The sequence below is a fragment of the Talpa occidentalis genome, unplaced genomic scaffold, assembly GCF_014898055.3.
Source record: "Talpa occidentalis isolate TD23 unplaced genomic scaffold, MPIMG_talOcc4v2.1 talOcc4.5, whole genome shotgun sequence".
In the NCBI taxonomy this organism is placed as follows: domain Eukaryota; kingdom Metazoa; phylum Chordata; class Mammalia; order Eulipotyphla; family Talpidae; genus Talpa; species Talpa occidentalis.
The window spans coordinates 45,093,426-45,108,193 of record NW_023604861.1 but is presented as its reverse complement, the minus strand read 5'-3'; the positions used below and the strand labels follow the sequence as shown (position 1 = coordinate 45,108,193).

The 14,768-nt window shown below is 34.8% G+C and overlaps 1 protein-coding gene across 1 annotated transcript in view; it reads right to left on the bottom strand.

Annotated features, from left to right (window-relative positions):
• The window catches only part of LOC119258514 (phospholipid-transporting ATPase IB-like), a 136,753-nt gene that overhangs the window by 61,801 nt on the left and 60,184 nt on the right, over positions 1-14,768 (bottom strand). The window contains exons 22-26 of the mRNA XM_037526806.1: positions 12,904-13,042; positions 10,338-10,402; positions 9,355-9,527; positions 6,037-6,220; positions 815-925 (exon numbers count right to left, since the gene is read on the bottom strand). Coding sequence (XP_037382703.1) covers positions 815-925; positions 6,037-6,220; positions 9,355-9,527; positions 10,338-10,402; positions 12,904-13,042 — 672 coding nt within the window. The remainder of the gene's footprint in view (positions 1-814; positions 926-6,036; positions 6,221-9,354; positions 9,528-10,337; positions 10,403-12,903; positions 13,043-14,768) is intronic.

Genomic DNA, 14,768 nt, shown 5'->3' with positions numbered 1-14,768 from the left:
GTATGGTAACTTTTCTGTATGTTTGAAATTATTTCAAAATAAAAAGGGAAAAATTATACTGTGACCTATAAAAAAAACACAATTTTTGTAAACATAGGAAAGCTTATCCATTAAATATAAGGTATGCTTATCTATTAAATATAAGGTATTTAGGAAAAAAATACATAGAGGAAAATCTTTGGGATCTAGAGCTAGGCAAATAGTTTTTGAGATGATACCAAAAGCATGATCTATAAAGGGAAAATTTTATAAATTAGGACCACATCAAAATTAAAAACTTTTCTTCTCTGAAAGACTTTATTAAGATAATGAAATTATGAGATAAAACTCAAAATATTTACACTACATATTTGACAAAGGACTAATATCTAGCATATTGTGAGGAACTCTCAGAACTTAACTGAAAAAAAAAATCCAATTAGAAAATAAACAAAAGGTATAAAGTGATATTTCACCAAACAATATATGCAGATAGCAAAATAGTTCATGATAGTTCACATTCAACATCATTATCCACTAGGGAAATGAAATTTAAAGACACAATGAGATACCACTACACATCTATCAGAATAGCTAAATAATAAATAGTGATAACACCAAATAAGATACTTTGCTGGCAGAGATGTACTCCAGTTCCCAAAAGGATATTTTTAACTGCAGTCTATGCCAATAAGTCATCATAACAAGATTTTTTTTACTGAATCAATTTTATGTGAGCAAAAACTTAAAGCAGGAATATGTGATTGTAGGTTAAGTGAGATAACTATGAAGAAACTAAACTCCTTAAGTAAAGAAAGCATATATCCTTTCTTACCTCAATAATAAATAGAACGATGTTCTTGTAGAAACAATATAATATACATTTGGTCACTCGAAAATAATTCCAAACCCCGTGAACCAATAGAAGCTTCTCCAAGTAGCTAAACTAAAAGAAAGAAATGACAATAAACACAATTTCTAAGAAACCTACTACTTAGTGACAAAAGCCACAAACTATCATATCATTTTTGTATGTTGGCAGTTTTCTCTGTAGAGAATGCAACACAGGTTAATAGAATGAAAACAGTTCTGCAGACAACCAACACAGCGTACACTATAAAGGAATTTTTTAAGCTTCACTTGTCACATAAAAGGATTTGAGTTTAAACTGATATACAATTAGTGCCTTAATCATCAAAAGGGACCAGAATTATTTAATGAAAGGGACACTCAATGGGCCTCCCCGGTGGCGCAGCGGTTGAGCGCTGGGTTGCGAAGCTGCCCCAGCCTCTGCAGCACCAGTTCAATCCCCGGCTGCTCCCCGGCTACCAGAGGAGGGTCCCACATGGCGCACAGACCTCTCCTGCCGCCCGCTGCTCCCCTCAGCAGTGTACTTCGGTCCTTCTGCCTGCTCTGCTCCCCGCTCTGGCTCTGGTGAATTCTCTCACCCTCCCGCGCTTCTGACTGTACCCAGTGCTTGTATAAATAAATAAATAAACAAACAAATAAATAAATAAATCTTTAAAAAAAAAAAAAAAAAAAAAAAACCCCTGGCTCAAACACTGATTTTTTTCCTGATCAGTACAATTGACAATGTCTTATAGGAATCAGTTCCCTATTTCCTATAAGTAATTAAAAAGGAAAAAAGTGATAACATGTAACCTTTGCAATCATTCCTAAGCCTCCTTATCTTCATCTATATTTTCCTTTTCCATAGCATATATTGCTCTGACAAGACAGACTTTATTGTTTACTGTAATAAGTTTGTTTTTCCTCCTAGAATGGAAGCTCCATGAAAGCAGGACTCATCCATTAACTTTGTTCACTGGACAATCCTGAACATCCAAATAACATGCCCAGAATGTGGTAAGTAAAATCAATATTTCTTCAATGAATGAATGATATTCAGAAAAGTTACTCCATAAAATGAAGTAATATAGTAACTTAATGACTCCTAAAATGAAATGCTGACTCCAAAATGGCAGAAGTTGGTACACGTGGGAAAAAAATTACCTTTCAAAAAAGACTTATTTAAGAGTTTGGGGCATGAGGGAACAGGACAGGGAGAGAGGAAAATACTGAATCATGTACTGCATAGCTAAATGGCTAACGTAGATTGGGAGATTACAAAATAAAATAGTGCTCAACTTTAGCACTTGTGACAACATGGGTAGAGCTGGAGGGAATTATGATAATCAACAGAAAGACAAATATTAATTATTTTATGCATGTGGAATATAGAGAAACAAAACCAAAGATATCTGACTGTAGAATTGAATTTGCCAGATGAGGAGGTGGAAGGGAAGGATAGCAAAGTGTGGAAGGCTCCTAGTGGACTGTGGGTTTCTTGGTAGCTGGTGAGTATGGTGTGATAACATACATCTGAAACATATATAGTGTTGTATACCAACTGCACCTCAATAAAAAAATACAATTTAGAATTTTTTAATGTATAAACTGAAAATAAATGAAAAACAAATGAAAATTTTTCTTTATTTTCACCTAGAACTTGATTGCCTTAATTCTTAGCTTTGCAATGATTTATTTGCCGAGGAAAAAAGTTCTACTTAATGGGAAGATTTATAAATATTAAGAAGTTTGGGGAAAGGGAGGTGTATAGTTTATTCTTTCCAGAGAATAAAAATAAGCATTATATGAGCAGAATGTCCTCCTGGTGTGCTCTGATAATTAGAAAGTTGTGCATTACCAAGATGGTTGTTTAACCCACTGTTGCAACATAGGTAAGTGTGGGTGATAGAGAGGGCAGAAATGGAAAACTGTCTACCATAGTACTGGGATAAAATTCATTCTGGGAAAAGTACAAAGTGGTGGACACCATGGTAGAATGCCCTATTCCTATCTCCAGTAAAACCTGCTATTAGATAAAAGTAAGATGGGTAAAAATTGTTGTAGCTTAAAGTCTTATCATTAACCTGAAGTACTCTTTTAATAAGGCTAAAAGCATAAGTTAAAGCCAACTTCCTGCATTAGTGACTGACTTTGTGTGGCATCGTATAGGTGGGTGGAAGAAAAGAAATCCTTAAATTATATGTTATCTGCTTAATTATAAATACTATTGCTATATGACACCCAAGAACTTTAGGTGCAAAGCTGATAAAAGTGTTAAGTTGCACTGATGAGGATGAAGGATGGTCTGGACCTCAGGGCAAACACATAAAACCCTACCTTTCATTTTCCATTACTTTCAAATATTAACTGGAACAATCTAGCAACTCTAAACTCTGGGAGAAGACTGGAACCATGTATTATAGAAATACTTGAGAAATGACAAATGTTTCTCTGGGACACCAGGACATCTTATTCCTACCAGCTTTGTACGCCGATTGTGTTTTATAGTTCAAGGTTTATGCCAAATCATTCCTGAGGCCATAGAAAACACATATTCCAAAGGCATTTAGCAGTTAAGAAAAGGAAACAGATGAAAGTTTTATGTAATCATTTCCTTTTTACCTAAGATACCTTGCTCATAGTCTAGTGACACTTTCCTCATTCTGACTCCCTAGTACATAGGATCCCTAATTTTTCCCAGATGAAAAGCCAAAACACTTAATCCATGAATAAGGAGGAGAATATCAGAAAGAATCTGATTCAAACATTAGGGTAATATGCCTTTTTATCTGTGCTGTAGAATTCTACAGCCACTGTAAAGACTTCATGGGGATGACCTATCCAGAGTTTTTTGGTTATTCTTAGAGAACTATGCAAGAATTACATGTGGTTTCTGAATTTAGCAATAATGAAAAGTGTACTGTTAACTTCTCAAAGGTAATGAAAATATTATGTTCATTAAAGGCAAATATTAATTTATTGATTAAAGTGTTCAACAGTCAAAATGTTAAAATATAGAAACTGAGATGTTCTTATTAAACAGCAAAGGATAATATATAAACATGCAGGGGTTGTAAATTGCAGGGTCATATACTTTCGTTAAATGCCTTCCAAAAAATTATATAGCCACTGTTGAGGATAGTTTGGGAGTTTCTTACAAAACTAAACAAATGCTTATCATATAATCCAACAACTGCATGCCTTGGTTATTTACCCAAAGGAGTTAAACACTTTTGTTCACACTAAAAACTATACATGGTTGTTTATAGTAGCAGTTTTATTTACATTTTTATTTTTTATATATTTCTTACATCATTTTTCATTTTTGCACAATGTATGCATTGTCATCTTGGTTATATTCCCCATCCAATTGCATACCCCTTATTTTGACCCCAGTCCCTCCTCTCCTCCCACCCCCGTAATGTGTGTCTGGTTTATAGTTGCTTGTTGATTTTGATTTTTTCTTTATTATAGTTATTCTTTTTCCTGGTCTCTTATTTAGGTTTTCTAAATTCCTGCTAAGAGTGAGACTATCTGGTATTTTTCTTTTTCTTTCTGGCTTATTTCACTGAGCATGATCCCTTCCAGCTCCATCCATGTTGCTGCAAATTGCATGAGTTTATCTTTTTTGATTGCTGAGTAATATTCCATTGTGTATATAAAACCATAAAATATGTAGAAGGAAATATAGGTGAAACACTACATGACATGCACCTCAAAGACATCTTTACAGACACATTACCTAAAGCAGAGATAGTGAGGCAAAGATAAACAACTGGGACTACATCAAATTAAAGAGCTTCTGCACAGCAAAAGAGATAATATAGTAGCAGTTTTATTCATAAATTCCAAAACTTGAAAATCACCAGACTGTCTTTTTTTTTTAAGATTTATTTATTTTATTTTATACAAGTACTTGGTACAGTCAGAGGCACGGGAGGATGAGAGAATTCACCAGAGCGGAGAGCAGAACAGGCAGAGTGACGAGGTACACTGCTGAGGGGAGCAGCGGGCGGCAGGAGAGGTCTGCCCACCATGTGGGACCTTCGCCGGGTGGCCGGGGATTGAACCAGTGCTGCAGAGGCTGCTGGCAGCTTTGCAAGCCAGCGCTCAACCGCTGCACCACCGGGGAGACCCACCAGGATGTCTTTTAGTAGGAAAATAGGTTTTAAAAAAGCAACTGACAGAAGTCTCAATGCCGTCAAGCTATTGCCAACCACTGTGGCATGAGTTCAATCCCCAACCAGGGAGCTAAGCCACATGGTGCAGCAGAGCTCTCCTGTCTTGCTGCTACTCCCCTATGCAGTGTATTTCAGTAGATTTGCCTGTTCTACTCCCCACTCTGTCTTTGGTGAATTTTCTTACTGCCTGTACCCCAGTTCTTCCATGCAAAAGAAATAAATCTTTAAAAAAAAAAAACAAAAAACTGGGATATATCCAGACAATGGAATATTATTTCAGCACCGAAAGAAATGAGCTATCAAGGCAGAAAAAGATATCAAGGAACCTTAAATGCATATTACTAAATGAAAAAAACCAGGTTGAAGAGGCTAGATGCTTTCTGTTATCTTATTTTTTAACCAAATGATGACAGGGGATATACCATGATTTGTTCACAAAGGGAACAATTAACAGTTATCCAGGAATGGGACACAACTGAGAATCCCACAGCACAATGGTGAAGCTGAAGCATCCCTTGCACCTCAGAGACTAACACAGACTGTATTAAAGGGATACTGAGAGGAACTACTTCTGGTGAATTCTGGGAGTGCTGAGTGACTTTGATGCTAAATCTGAAGTTTACATTTTTTTTTAAGAAAATGCCTGTGAAAGGACAGTGTCTTTTATAAACACACACACACACACACACACACACAAAATAATAAAGAAAAAGATATTAAAAGTCTTTAAGAAATCTTCATCAAGAGACACCACAAAGCAAATCATATGTTGCAGATTGGAGAGACTGGAGGTTAAGAGATTGTAGCAGCTGAATTACAGATTACTGGTGGTGTCATTTGAACGAACTCCATACCAGGTCAGGGGAAACCTTTACTGCTACAAAGTGCATCTGGAGACAAATGAAGAGGACTTCAGTTGTACTGGCAGTTTAACATGTAAAGCAGCTTAAAGACATAGGGTGGACTTCAGGAGTAGTCCAAAGGTATTCAGTTCTCTCCAGGTCAACTTGTAAACCACACTACTCACCTGTGCAATGGAGTAATCTGAGTTGTTGCTCGCCTGCATGCCCTCATTCCCACTAATTCCCACACCTACATGGGCTGTCTGGATCATTCCAACATCATTGGCACCATCCCCAACAGCAAGAGTGATGGCCCTTACGTTTCTTTTAACCATGTACACTATTTCAGCCTTTTGGAGGGGAGATAACCTGAGAAAGATGACAGAAACAACCATTTTTTATGTTCTGGTTAATTTTACTTTATACAAAATGGTTAATAATAATCTACACATAGCCACATTCAAATGGCAGTTACTAGTAAATTTCTCAATTCTTTAACCTTTTTACATATATAAAAAATTCCTATTTATAACTCACAAAAAACCAAAAACAGTAGTTTCTTTAACTTCCAAAGGAAATACATATCTGTACCCAGTTTACAAGGAGATATAAAAGGGGTTTGTCCATTTTCCTCACTACTCCCTGTTGTCATTACTGACTTGCTTTATTAATATACACTATCTAAATGAGAAGAAGAGGTGAACACCTATTATTTTTGAAACCAAATGAAAGCATTTACCTAAAATACAGAATATAGAGTTGCCTTTGAAAATCAAACTATAGTCAAAGAACCTTGAAATATACAAGGAGATATAAAAACATGAAGTTATCAATAAGGAAAGTCAAAGCTATTCTATACTAACAACAATAAACAAGAAACATATTTTATTGACTCGCTTACAATACTATATAATTTTCTTGGGTATAGTTTCATGCCTCAATATGTGTATATGCCACACCATATCCACCACCAAAATTTTAGTGGTATTCATCACTATCAAATTGATCCCTCTACCCATATGTCCTTTCCCGTTGGTAACCACTGTATTTTTCTGAGTGTAATAGTTATTTTTGTTGTTTTCAAAGATGTTTTCTAAGTGCAGAAGTGAAGGGAAAACAGAAAAACCACTTCATTAGAATTATGATAAATTCCCTAGACCAGAGAAATTATTTGGACTTTAAATACGTAGTATTAGGAAATAATTTTTTTCCTGGCTTTATTACATAAGCACATAGAAAAATAGAATTAGAGTCTTTGAATTTAAAAGCTTTATATTTCCTTTACCAAATTTTTAATATTTTTTGTTAAATAATAGAGTCTTTAAATGACTAGTAAACAGGAGTCTGCGCACGCAGGAAAGTGCGTCTCCAGCTCGCCATTTTGGAATAGAGACCTTCCTTCAGTAAAGACTGCTTGAAACCAGGAGAAGGCTCCCTGCGCAGCCAAAGGTGAGCTGGGAAGCACCCCCAAGCCAGGCCAGCAGTCCGAGCCCAGAGTGGGAGTGGGCATCCAGGGCTGGGGCCGACCCCGCGCGAGCAGGAAAGTGCATCTCCAGCTTGCCATTTTAGAATAGGGACCTTCCTTCAATAAAGACTGCTTGAAACTGGGAGAAGGCTCCCTGTGCAGCCAGAGGTGAGCTGAAGGCCCCCACAAGCCTGGTCCAGCTTGGCAGGGAGTTAGAACCCAGAGGGGGATCCAGCAATTTGGAGCCCAGAGTGCAATCCAGCCGCCCCACCTCCAGGGAAGTCTGTGGGACTTCAAGACACACCTTTGGAATTAAACAAACACAGAAGGAGGAGATATTCTGTGACAGTGACCATTAACATACTGAAAGTACCACTGCCTCACTGGACTTCTGGCATAACAGTATTTGACTCTATTGGACGGCCAGTTTCCGAAATCCTAGAAAGAGCACACCAAAAAAGATGCCCGCCAGTACCAGCGACACAGTGTCCTAACACATAGGGCAAATTAGAAAACAGGCAGCAGGGAGAAGAAAAACTACATGCACCTAGCAACTCCTCAGGAAAAAGACACACCACAAAAAGAAAACCACCCACCAGATTGCAACGACAGTGACTTGGAAGAACTTCTGAACCTTCCAGAAAGAGAATTTAAAATTGCCATGATGAAAAAACCGACAGAAATCATTAAGGAAAACAATGCTCAGAAGAATGAAATTGAGTCCCTAAAGAGGGAAATGAAGGAAATGCAGGAGATCAAAGGATTAACGGACGAGCTAAAGAACACTGGGAAAAGCAGTGATAACAGAATAGATAAAATGGATTGAAAGGAATAAAACAAAAAAAAAGTAGATTTTGCTTGAAAGAGTAATTCCTGGGAAACCACTATTTTGACTCAATGTTTCTGGTGTAATGAGTACCAAAGGTGATTCTGTACAAGTAGATTGGCAATTAATCCTTGAGAACACTGGACTGAGAACATATTAATATGATACATACTTACTATTTTTGCTAAAATTACTTTGGATTGAATTTCTTTTATTATCAACATTATTATTATTTCTATTGAGATAACATTGGTTTACCATTATACATAGTTTAGAATTATAGGGTGACCCTCTTTCAGATATATGTGATCATTCACTACCCACCAGCAAGGCACCCATAGTCCTCCAACATAGTCCATCAACCCCTCTCCCCACTTTACTGTCCCCCATTTCCTTCTATGTAGCCTCAATTTTACAGTCATATTTCTAGGGTTTGTTATTAACTTGGTTTTATATGACCCTTTATTTTGATTCTGTATATTCCAATTATAAGTGAAACCATCTAGTATTTGTCTTTCTTTTTCTGACTTACTTCACTTAACGTAATCCCCTTCAGTTTCTAACATGTTATTGAAAATGTCCAAGAGTTCATCTTCCATTTTTTAGCTTACCCTCACTGTAAATAAACTGAGAATCTTTGTTTCCACTGAAGACTTCTTTCAGCTAGTAAATACACTGGTAAACAATTTACCATTGAAAATTGGTTTCTAGTAAATCTTTTTTTTTAAGATTTATTTATTTATGCATACAAGAGCTGGGTACAGGCCAGAGTTGTGGGGGGTGAGAGGATTCACCAGAGACAGTGTGGGGAACAGAACAGGCAGACTGAATGAAACACACTGCTGAGGGGAGCAGCAGGCAAGACAGCAGAGATCTGCTGCGCCATGTGGGTTGTTCCCTGGCCAGTTGGGGATCAAACTCATGCTGCAGAGGCTGAGGATTGCTTCATAGTGCGGTGCTTAAAACCTTGCGCCACCAGGGAGGCCCCTCTAATAAATCTTAAACATAGTGATTTTAATTAAATTCAGACCTTTTATTGCCACCTAAAGCACATGGTTTCCTAATAAGGAACCCTTACCTTTGTAAAAATTTATATTTTGATGTCCATTAAAAGGATACCATACATTAGATGTAATATATGTAAATATATGTAATGTATTTATAAATATATATGGAAAATATGTGGGAAAAAGAATAGGGATGCATTCTTACCTACAACATAATACTGTTCTGCATGAGAGGGCCAAATTGAGGAATTGCTCTATAATTTCAAAATGGAGGGCATACTTCAATGTTTCACCATCAATGATTAGAGCAAGGCCATTTTCTTTATTTAACAAGCTTCCAAGATCTTTACAGTTCTGATTAATTGCTTGTTGTGTTGCCTAGAACAGAGAGGGTTGGGGTTAAATTGCTTTTTTTATATCTAGTAAAATTATCATTCAAATATGTAAGAAAAATAGAATTTCTTAAAAGCAAAAAATTCATTACCAAAAGACAAGTAGTATAAGGAATTTAAGGTTTTTCATGGAACAAATATGATTTATGTCAGAAACTAGCATCTGTATAAAAATAATGCGTCAAAGGAATTAATCTTCAATTTTAAAAACAAGATGAAGAAAATTATACAGTAAAAAATTTATAGAAAATAAATGACTAAAGGGCCTCCCCTGGTGGCACAGCGGTTGAGTGCTGGGTTGCGATGCTGCCCACAGCCTCTGCAGCGCCAGTTCAATCCCCGGCCACCGGTGAGGGTCCCACAAAAAATAAATAAATAAATAAATGACATTATCATCTAATTTTTAAGGGCAATGATGTAAAACTGCAGATTTGTTCTGCTCTTGCATTTTTTAAATTTAATAGAAAATAAGTGATTATAACAATTAACTTTTAAGAACAAGTGTGCAGGAATGGGAGATATTTATTCTTTTTTTACACTTTTAAGATCAAGGAAATGAGTCCTGGGTTTGTTATGATGTCTGGGGATGATTAAGGACTAACCTTAAATAGAGATATAGAACAGAAGACCAGCAGAATATTCGGATTCTTGAGAAGAACTTTGGGGAACACCTAGACTTTCCAGTGGACTTAAGTGGGAGTTCAGGCAATCTAATGCAGGTTTTTAGGAGTAGGATAAGCCTCAAGTAACAAGTGGGCTACACTTATATTAAACATAAATTTTTAAAATCACTTACCTCAAGTGAATTTGTATTCAGTTGAATACGAGGCATTTGACCTGATATCAGTTTGCAGGAATATGCTATAAAGAAAGAGAGAAAAATGATACATATTTGAAGACAGTGCCTTCCAGGGGCTTATTAAAAAATGGATGTTTGTATTCTTACATCATACTATCAGCCTCAAAGCTGCTTAAAAGTCAGGAGGTCATCACAAAAACTGAACAAGGGGGAAAAGATATTGAATCATTTTCAACTAAATAGGAAACAGAAATGGTTGGGAAGGTACATATAGCTAGCTAATGACTAAATCTGTACCTTTAAATTTCTGTGGATTTTTATTTCTATTATCTTTGTATAACATCAGTACAGGTTTATGCTTTATAGTAACTCTAGGTATTTGAGGAAGGAGTGTTCTGTAGTATTAAACCACTATATCAACAGTACTATATCTAGTATACTAATAAGAGCCTAGGTTTGATTAAAAGAAATAAATGTCTGAAATCCTTGTAATACCATTAAGTGTTGCAATAAAGTCATACAACTCAGAAATGCTTTACAATTTCAATTTGAAAATTTTAAGTAATTTTCAATTTAAATATTAAACGAAGAATTTTTAAAAAATCATTATTTTTAACAATATAGAATTTCTCAACTCAAGTGTGGTCACCATAGTTTTCCCACCTCCAAGGCCCCCACAGTCCTCCACCATGCCTTCCCCCAGATTCTCTATGCTCCCCCCTCCCCTCCTGACTGTCTTAGATCTATGGTCTGCTTTCAAGGTTCAGTCTTATAGTTTGTCTTTGTCTGATCCTTTGTTAGGTTTCTCTAGATACCACATAAGTAAAATCATCTGGTATTTATCTTCCCTCTTCTGACTCACTTCTAGTACCATCCATTTGGTCACAAATAACAGGAGTTTATCTTTTTTGATCATTATGTAGTCCATTGTATGCAAGAATTTTTTTTTAATGCAGGATTAACCTGTCCCAGGTTAATGAAACAAACAAAATACAAGCATTTCTAAGAGGAAGTATATAGCATGTCAGGCCCATATTAAGAAATTAAAAAGAGCACAAATAATCAGCCATGTCTCTCATCTCAAAGAATTAGAAAAAGAAAAAAAAAATCTAAAAGCCAGTACAAGAAAGGAAATAATAAAAATTGAAGCAAAAATAAATGAAATAGAAATTTTAAAAAGACAGTTCAAAAAAATCAATGAAACCAAAAGCTGATTCTTTGAAAAAGTAAAAAAATAGACAAACTTTTAACTAAGCTCACTAAGAAAAAATGAGAGAAAACTCAAGTAGGATCAAAATATAAAGAAGTTAGAACAGACACTGCAGATTCAGAGGATAATAAGAAATGGCTGTGAACATTTATATGCAAGCACATTCAACAACCTACATGAGATGGACAGAGTCCTAGAATTTTACAATCATCCCAGATTAAATAGGGAAGAAAGAGACCTGAACAAACTAAACACAAGCAAGAAAATCAAAGCAGTAATCAAAACTTTCCCAAAAAACAAAAGACCAGAACCGGATGACTTTACAAGTGAGTTATACCAAACTATTAAAGACAAAGTAATACCTATCCTGCTCAGACTCTCAGAAAAATCAAGAAAGAAGGAATTCTTCCAAGCACATTTAATGAGACTAACATTATGCTAATTCTAAAACCAAACAAACAACATAAAGAAAACTGTAGACTAATCTCCCCAATGAATACAAACACAAAAATCCTCAAAAAACTTAGCAAACTGAATCCAACAATGCATTAAAAAATTACTCACCATGACCAAGTGAGATTTCTACCAGGAATATAAGGATGGTTCAACATCTGAAAATCAACAATGTAATTCACCACATCAGGAAAAAGAAAAGTAAAAAGCCCATGATCATATCAATAGATGAAGAGAAAGCATTTGATAAGACTCAGCATCCATTTATGATGAAAAATGGAGGTAAATGTAACTTAACACAATAAAAACTATGTATTACAAACCCACAGCTAGTATCCTTCTCAATGGTAAAAAAACTGAGTCTTTCCACTAAGATCTGGTAAAAGACAAGAATGTCCACTCTTACCACTGCTATTTAACATAGTAATAGAAGTCATAGCTAGAGCAACTAGGCAACAGACAGCAATAAAGGAATCTAAATTGGAAAAGAAGTAGTAAAGGTACCATTATTTGCAAATTATATGATAATATACAATGAGAACCCCAAAGACTCCACATTAAAACAATAAACCAATTCAGTAAAGTGACAGGACAAAAATCAGTAAACTTCCTATATAGAAATAAAGAACTAGAAGAAAAAATTAAGAAAGCCATCCCATTTAAAATCTCACCAAAAAAATAATTAAATACCTAGGAATAAATCTAACAAATTAGGTGAAGGAAGGATCTGTACCAGAAAAACTACAGAATATTGTTAAAATACAAAAGACACACAAAGAAATGAAAAGATAGTCCATGTTTATGGATAGGAAAAATCAACATTTTCAAGATGGCTGTGCTAAACATGTTTAGAATACATCTACAAACAGATTTTTAGAACATTTTCCTTGTATCTATTACCTATATTAATTGCAGTTTCTTTTTTATCTCCTGTTAAGACCCATATTCTTATGTTTGCTTTCAGTAAAGCTGTTATTGTTTCTGGAACTCGTGCTTGAAGGTGATCTTCAATGGCAGTGCCTCCAAGCAACAAAAATTCCTAAATGTTTTTGAATGAGAGATTATTTTATTATTGAAGATAAAAAGCATTTTTAAAATGGAATACAGCAATAATTGACAAAATATATACATTCTAATAACGTACAAATTAACTCCCATATACAGATACACACCTTTTATTCCATTCTCTTCCATTGGTCTCTTTGTCCCTATTTCACTATAAATGAGGTAGTGTAATATGGTGGTTCAGAGCTATCAGATTCATCCCCTATCTACAAGTTTTTAGATATGTGATATTAAGTAAATTCTGTACCTCTGTTTCCTCATCTATAACTGAAAAAGTAGGGAAAAATAAGGATACTCATAGAGTTAGTATCTGTAAAGTGATTGGAATGTCTAGATTACAGTCAAAAACCATATTATTTTAATTATTAAACCTTAAGATGCCATGTTGTCAAGAAGAAAACCCCCTTATTATTCGTCAAAAATTATGACAGTTCTTAGCCTCCTCCTACTTCTCTATGAAATTTAGTACAAATTTGTCAAGTTTGGTGAAAATCCTATTGAGAATTTTATGAATTTCTTCAGTGCACTGAATTAATAGATTGCTTTGGGGGAATTGCCACTTTTTTATTGGGTTTCTTTATATATTATGTACAGTCATCATCTATTTATATAGACCTGTAATTGTGTCCTTAGGAGAAATGTCATAATCGTCTCCATAAAGTTTTTACCAACAGAGTGATTATTTTACAGTTTTTGCTCCTATTGTGAATTATTTCCCACTCACTGGAGAGATTCAACAGATAAAAATTTATGTAAACATAAAGACAAATAACTTCTTATAATCTAGAATGCTGTTTCTCTCAAGCCAGCAATCTAAAGCCTCAAGGGATTTTACAATGCTATTACCTTATAGAGAGAAATCATGATAAAACAAGCTGATTCTAGGCAGATAAATAATTGGAATAATATGATTGAAACATTTTTTATAAATGTAAATCAACACCTTAAAATAGCCATCAATTTTTAGTCTTCTTACATACATACTGAATTTTTTTTGTTAAATATTCAAATCAAATTGATCTTTTTAGACATGTCTCTGTTTCCATTAATCTATTTATGTGCCATTTCTGCTTCAAGATATGTCCATATTAATATTTTGTATTTTCATGTAAAATTTCCCACAACAGAAGTATTTTCATTAATGATTTGTTTTTAGATATGAAACAGATTTTTAAAAGAATGCTTTAAACTTTTTCCCGATAAAACATTACACATCTACTTTGGAAACAATGATGTAAACCAATATTAATTCAATTGAAAATATTTTTATTAAAGGGGAGCTTCCTTTATCTGACAAAGGACATCTATAAAAAACCCACGTTTAAAATCATGCTTAATGGAAAAGGACTAGATGCTGCCCTCTTCCCTCAAGCTGGATGCTTTCCTTATGTGTTTATCACAAACAAGATACAATGTTCACCTTCACCAGTTCTATTCAACATTATCCTGGGGTTTCAGCCATGGCAATTGGTCAAGAAAAAGACATAAATAGATGGATCCAGAATGGAAACAAGAAGTAAAACTATCTCTTTTCACAGATGACATAATCTTGTACATTGATAACCATAAAGAATCCTCTGAAACATAATTAGAACTAATAAATGAGTTTAAGGCTATAGTAAACAACATCAATATACAAAAGCCAATTGCATTTCTGTATACATTTATATTCAAGGATCCAAAAGGTGAAATTAAAAAAA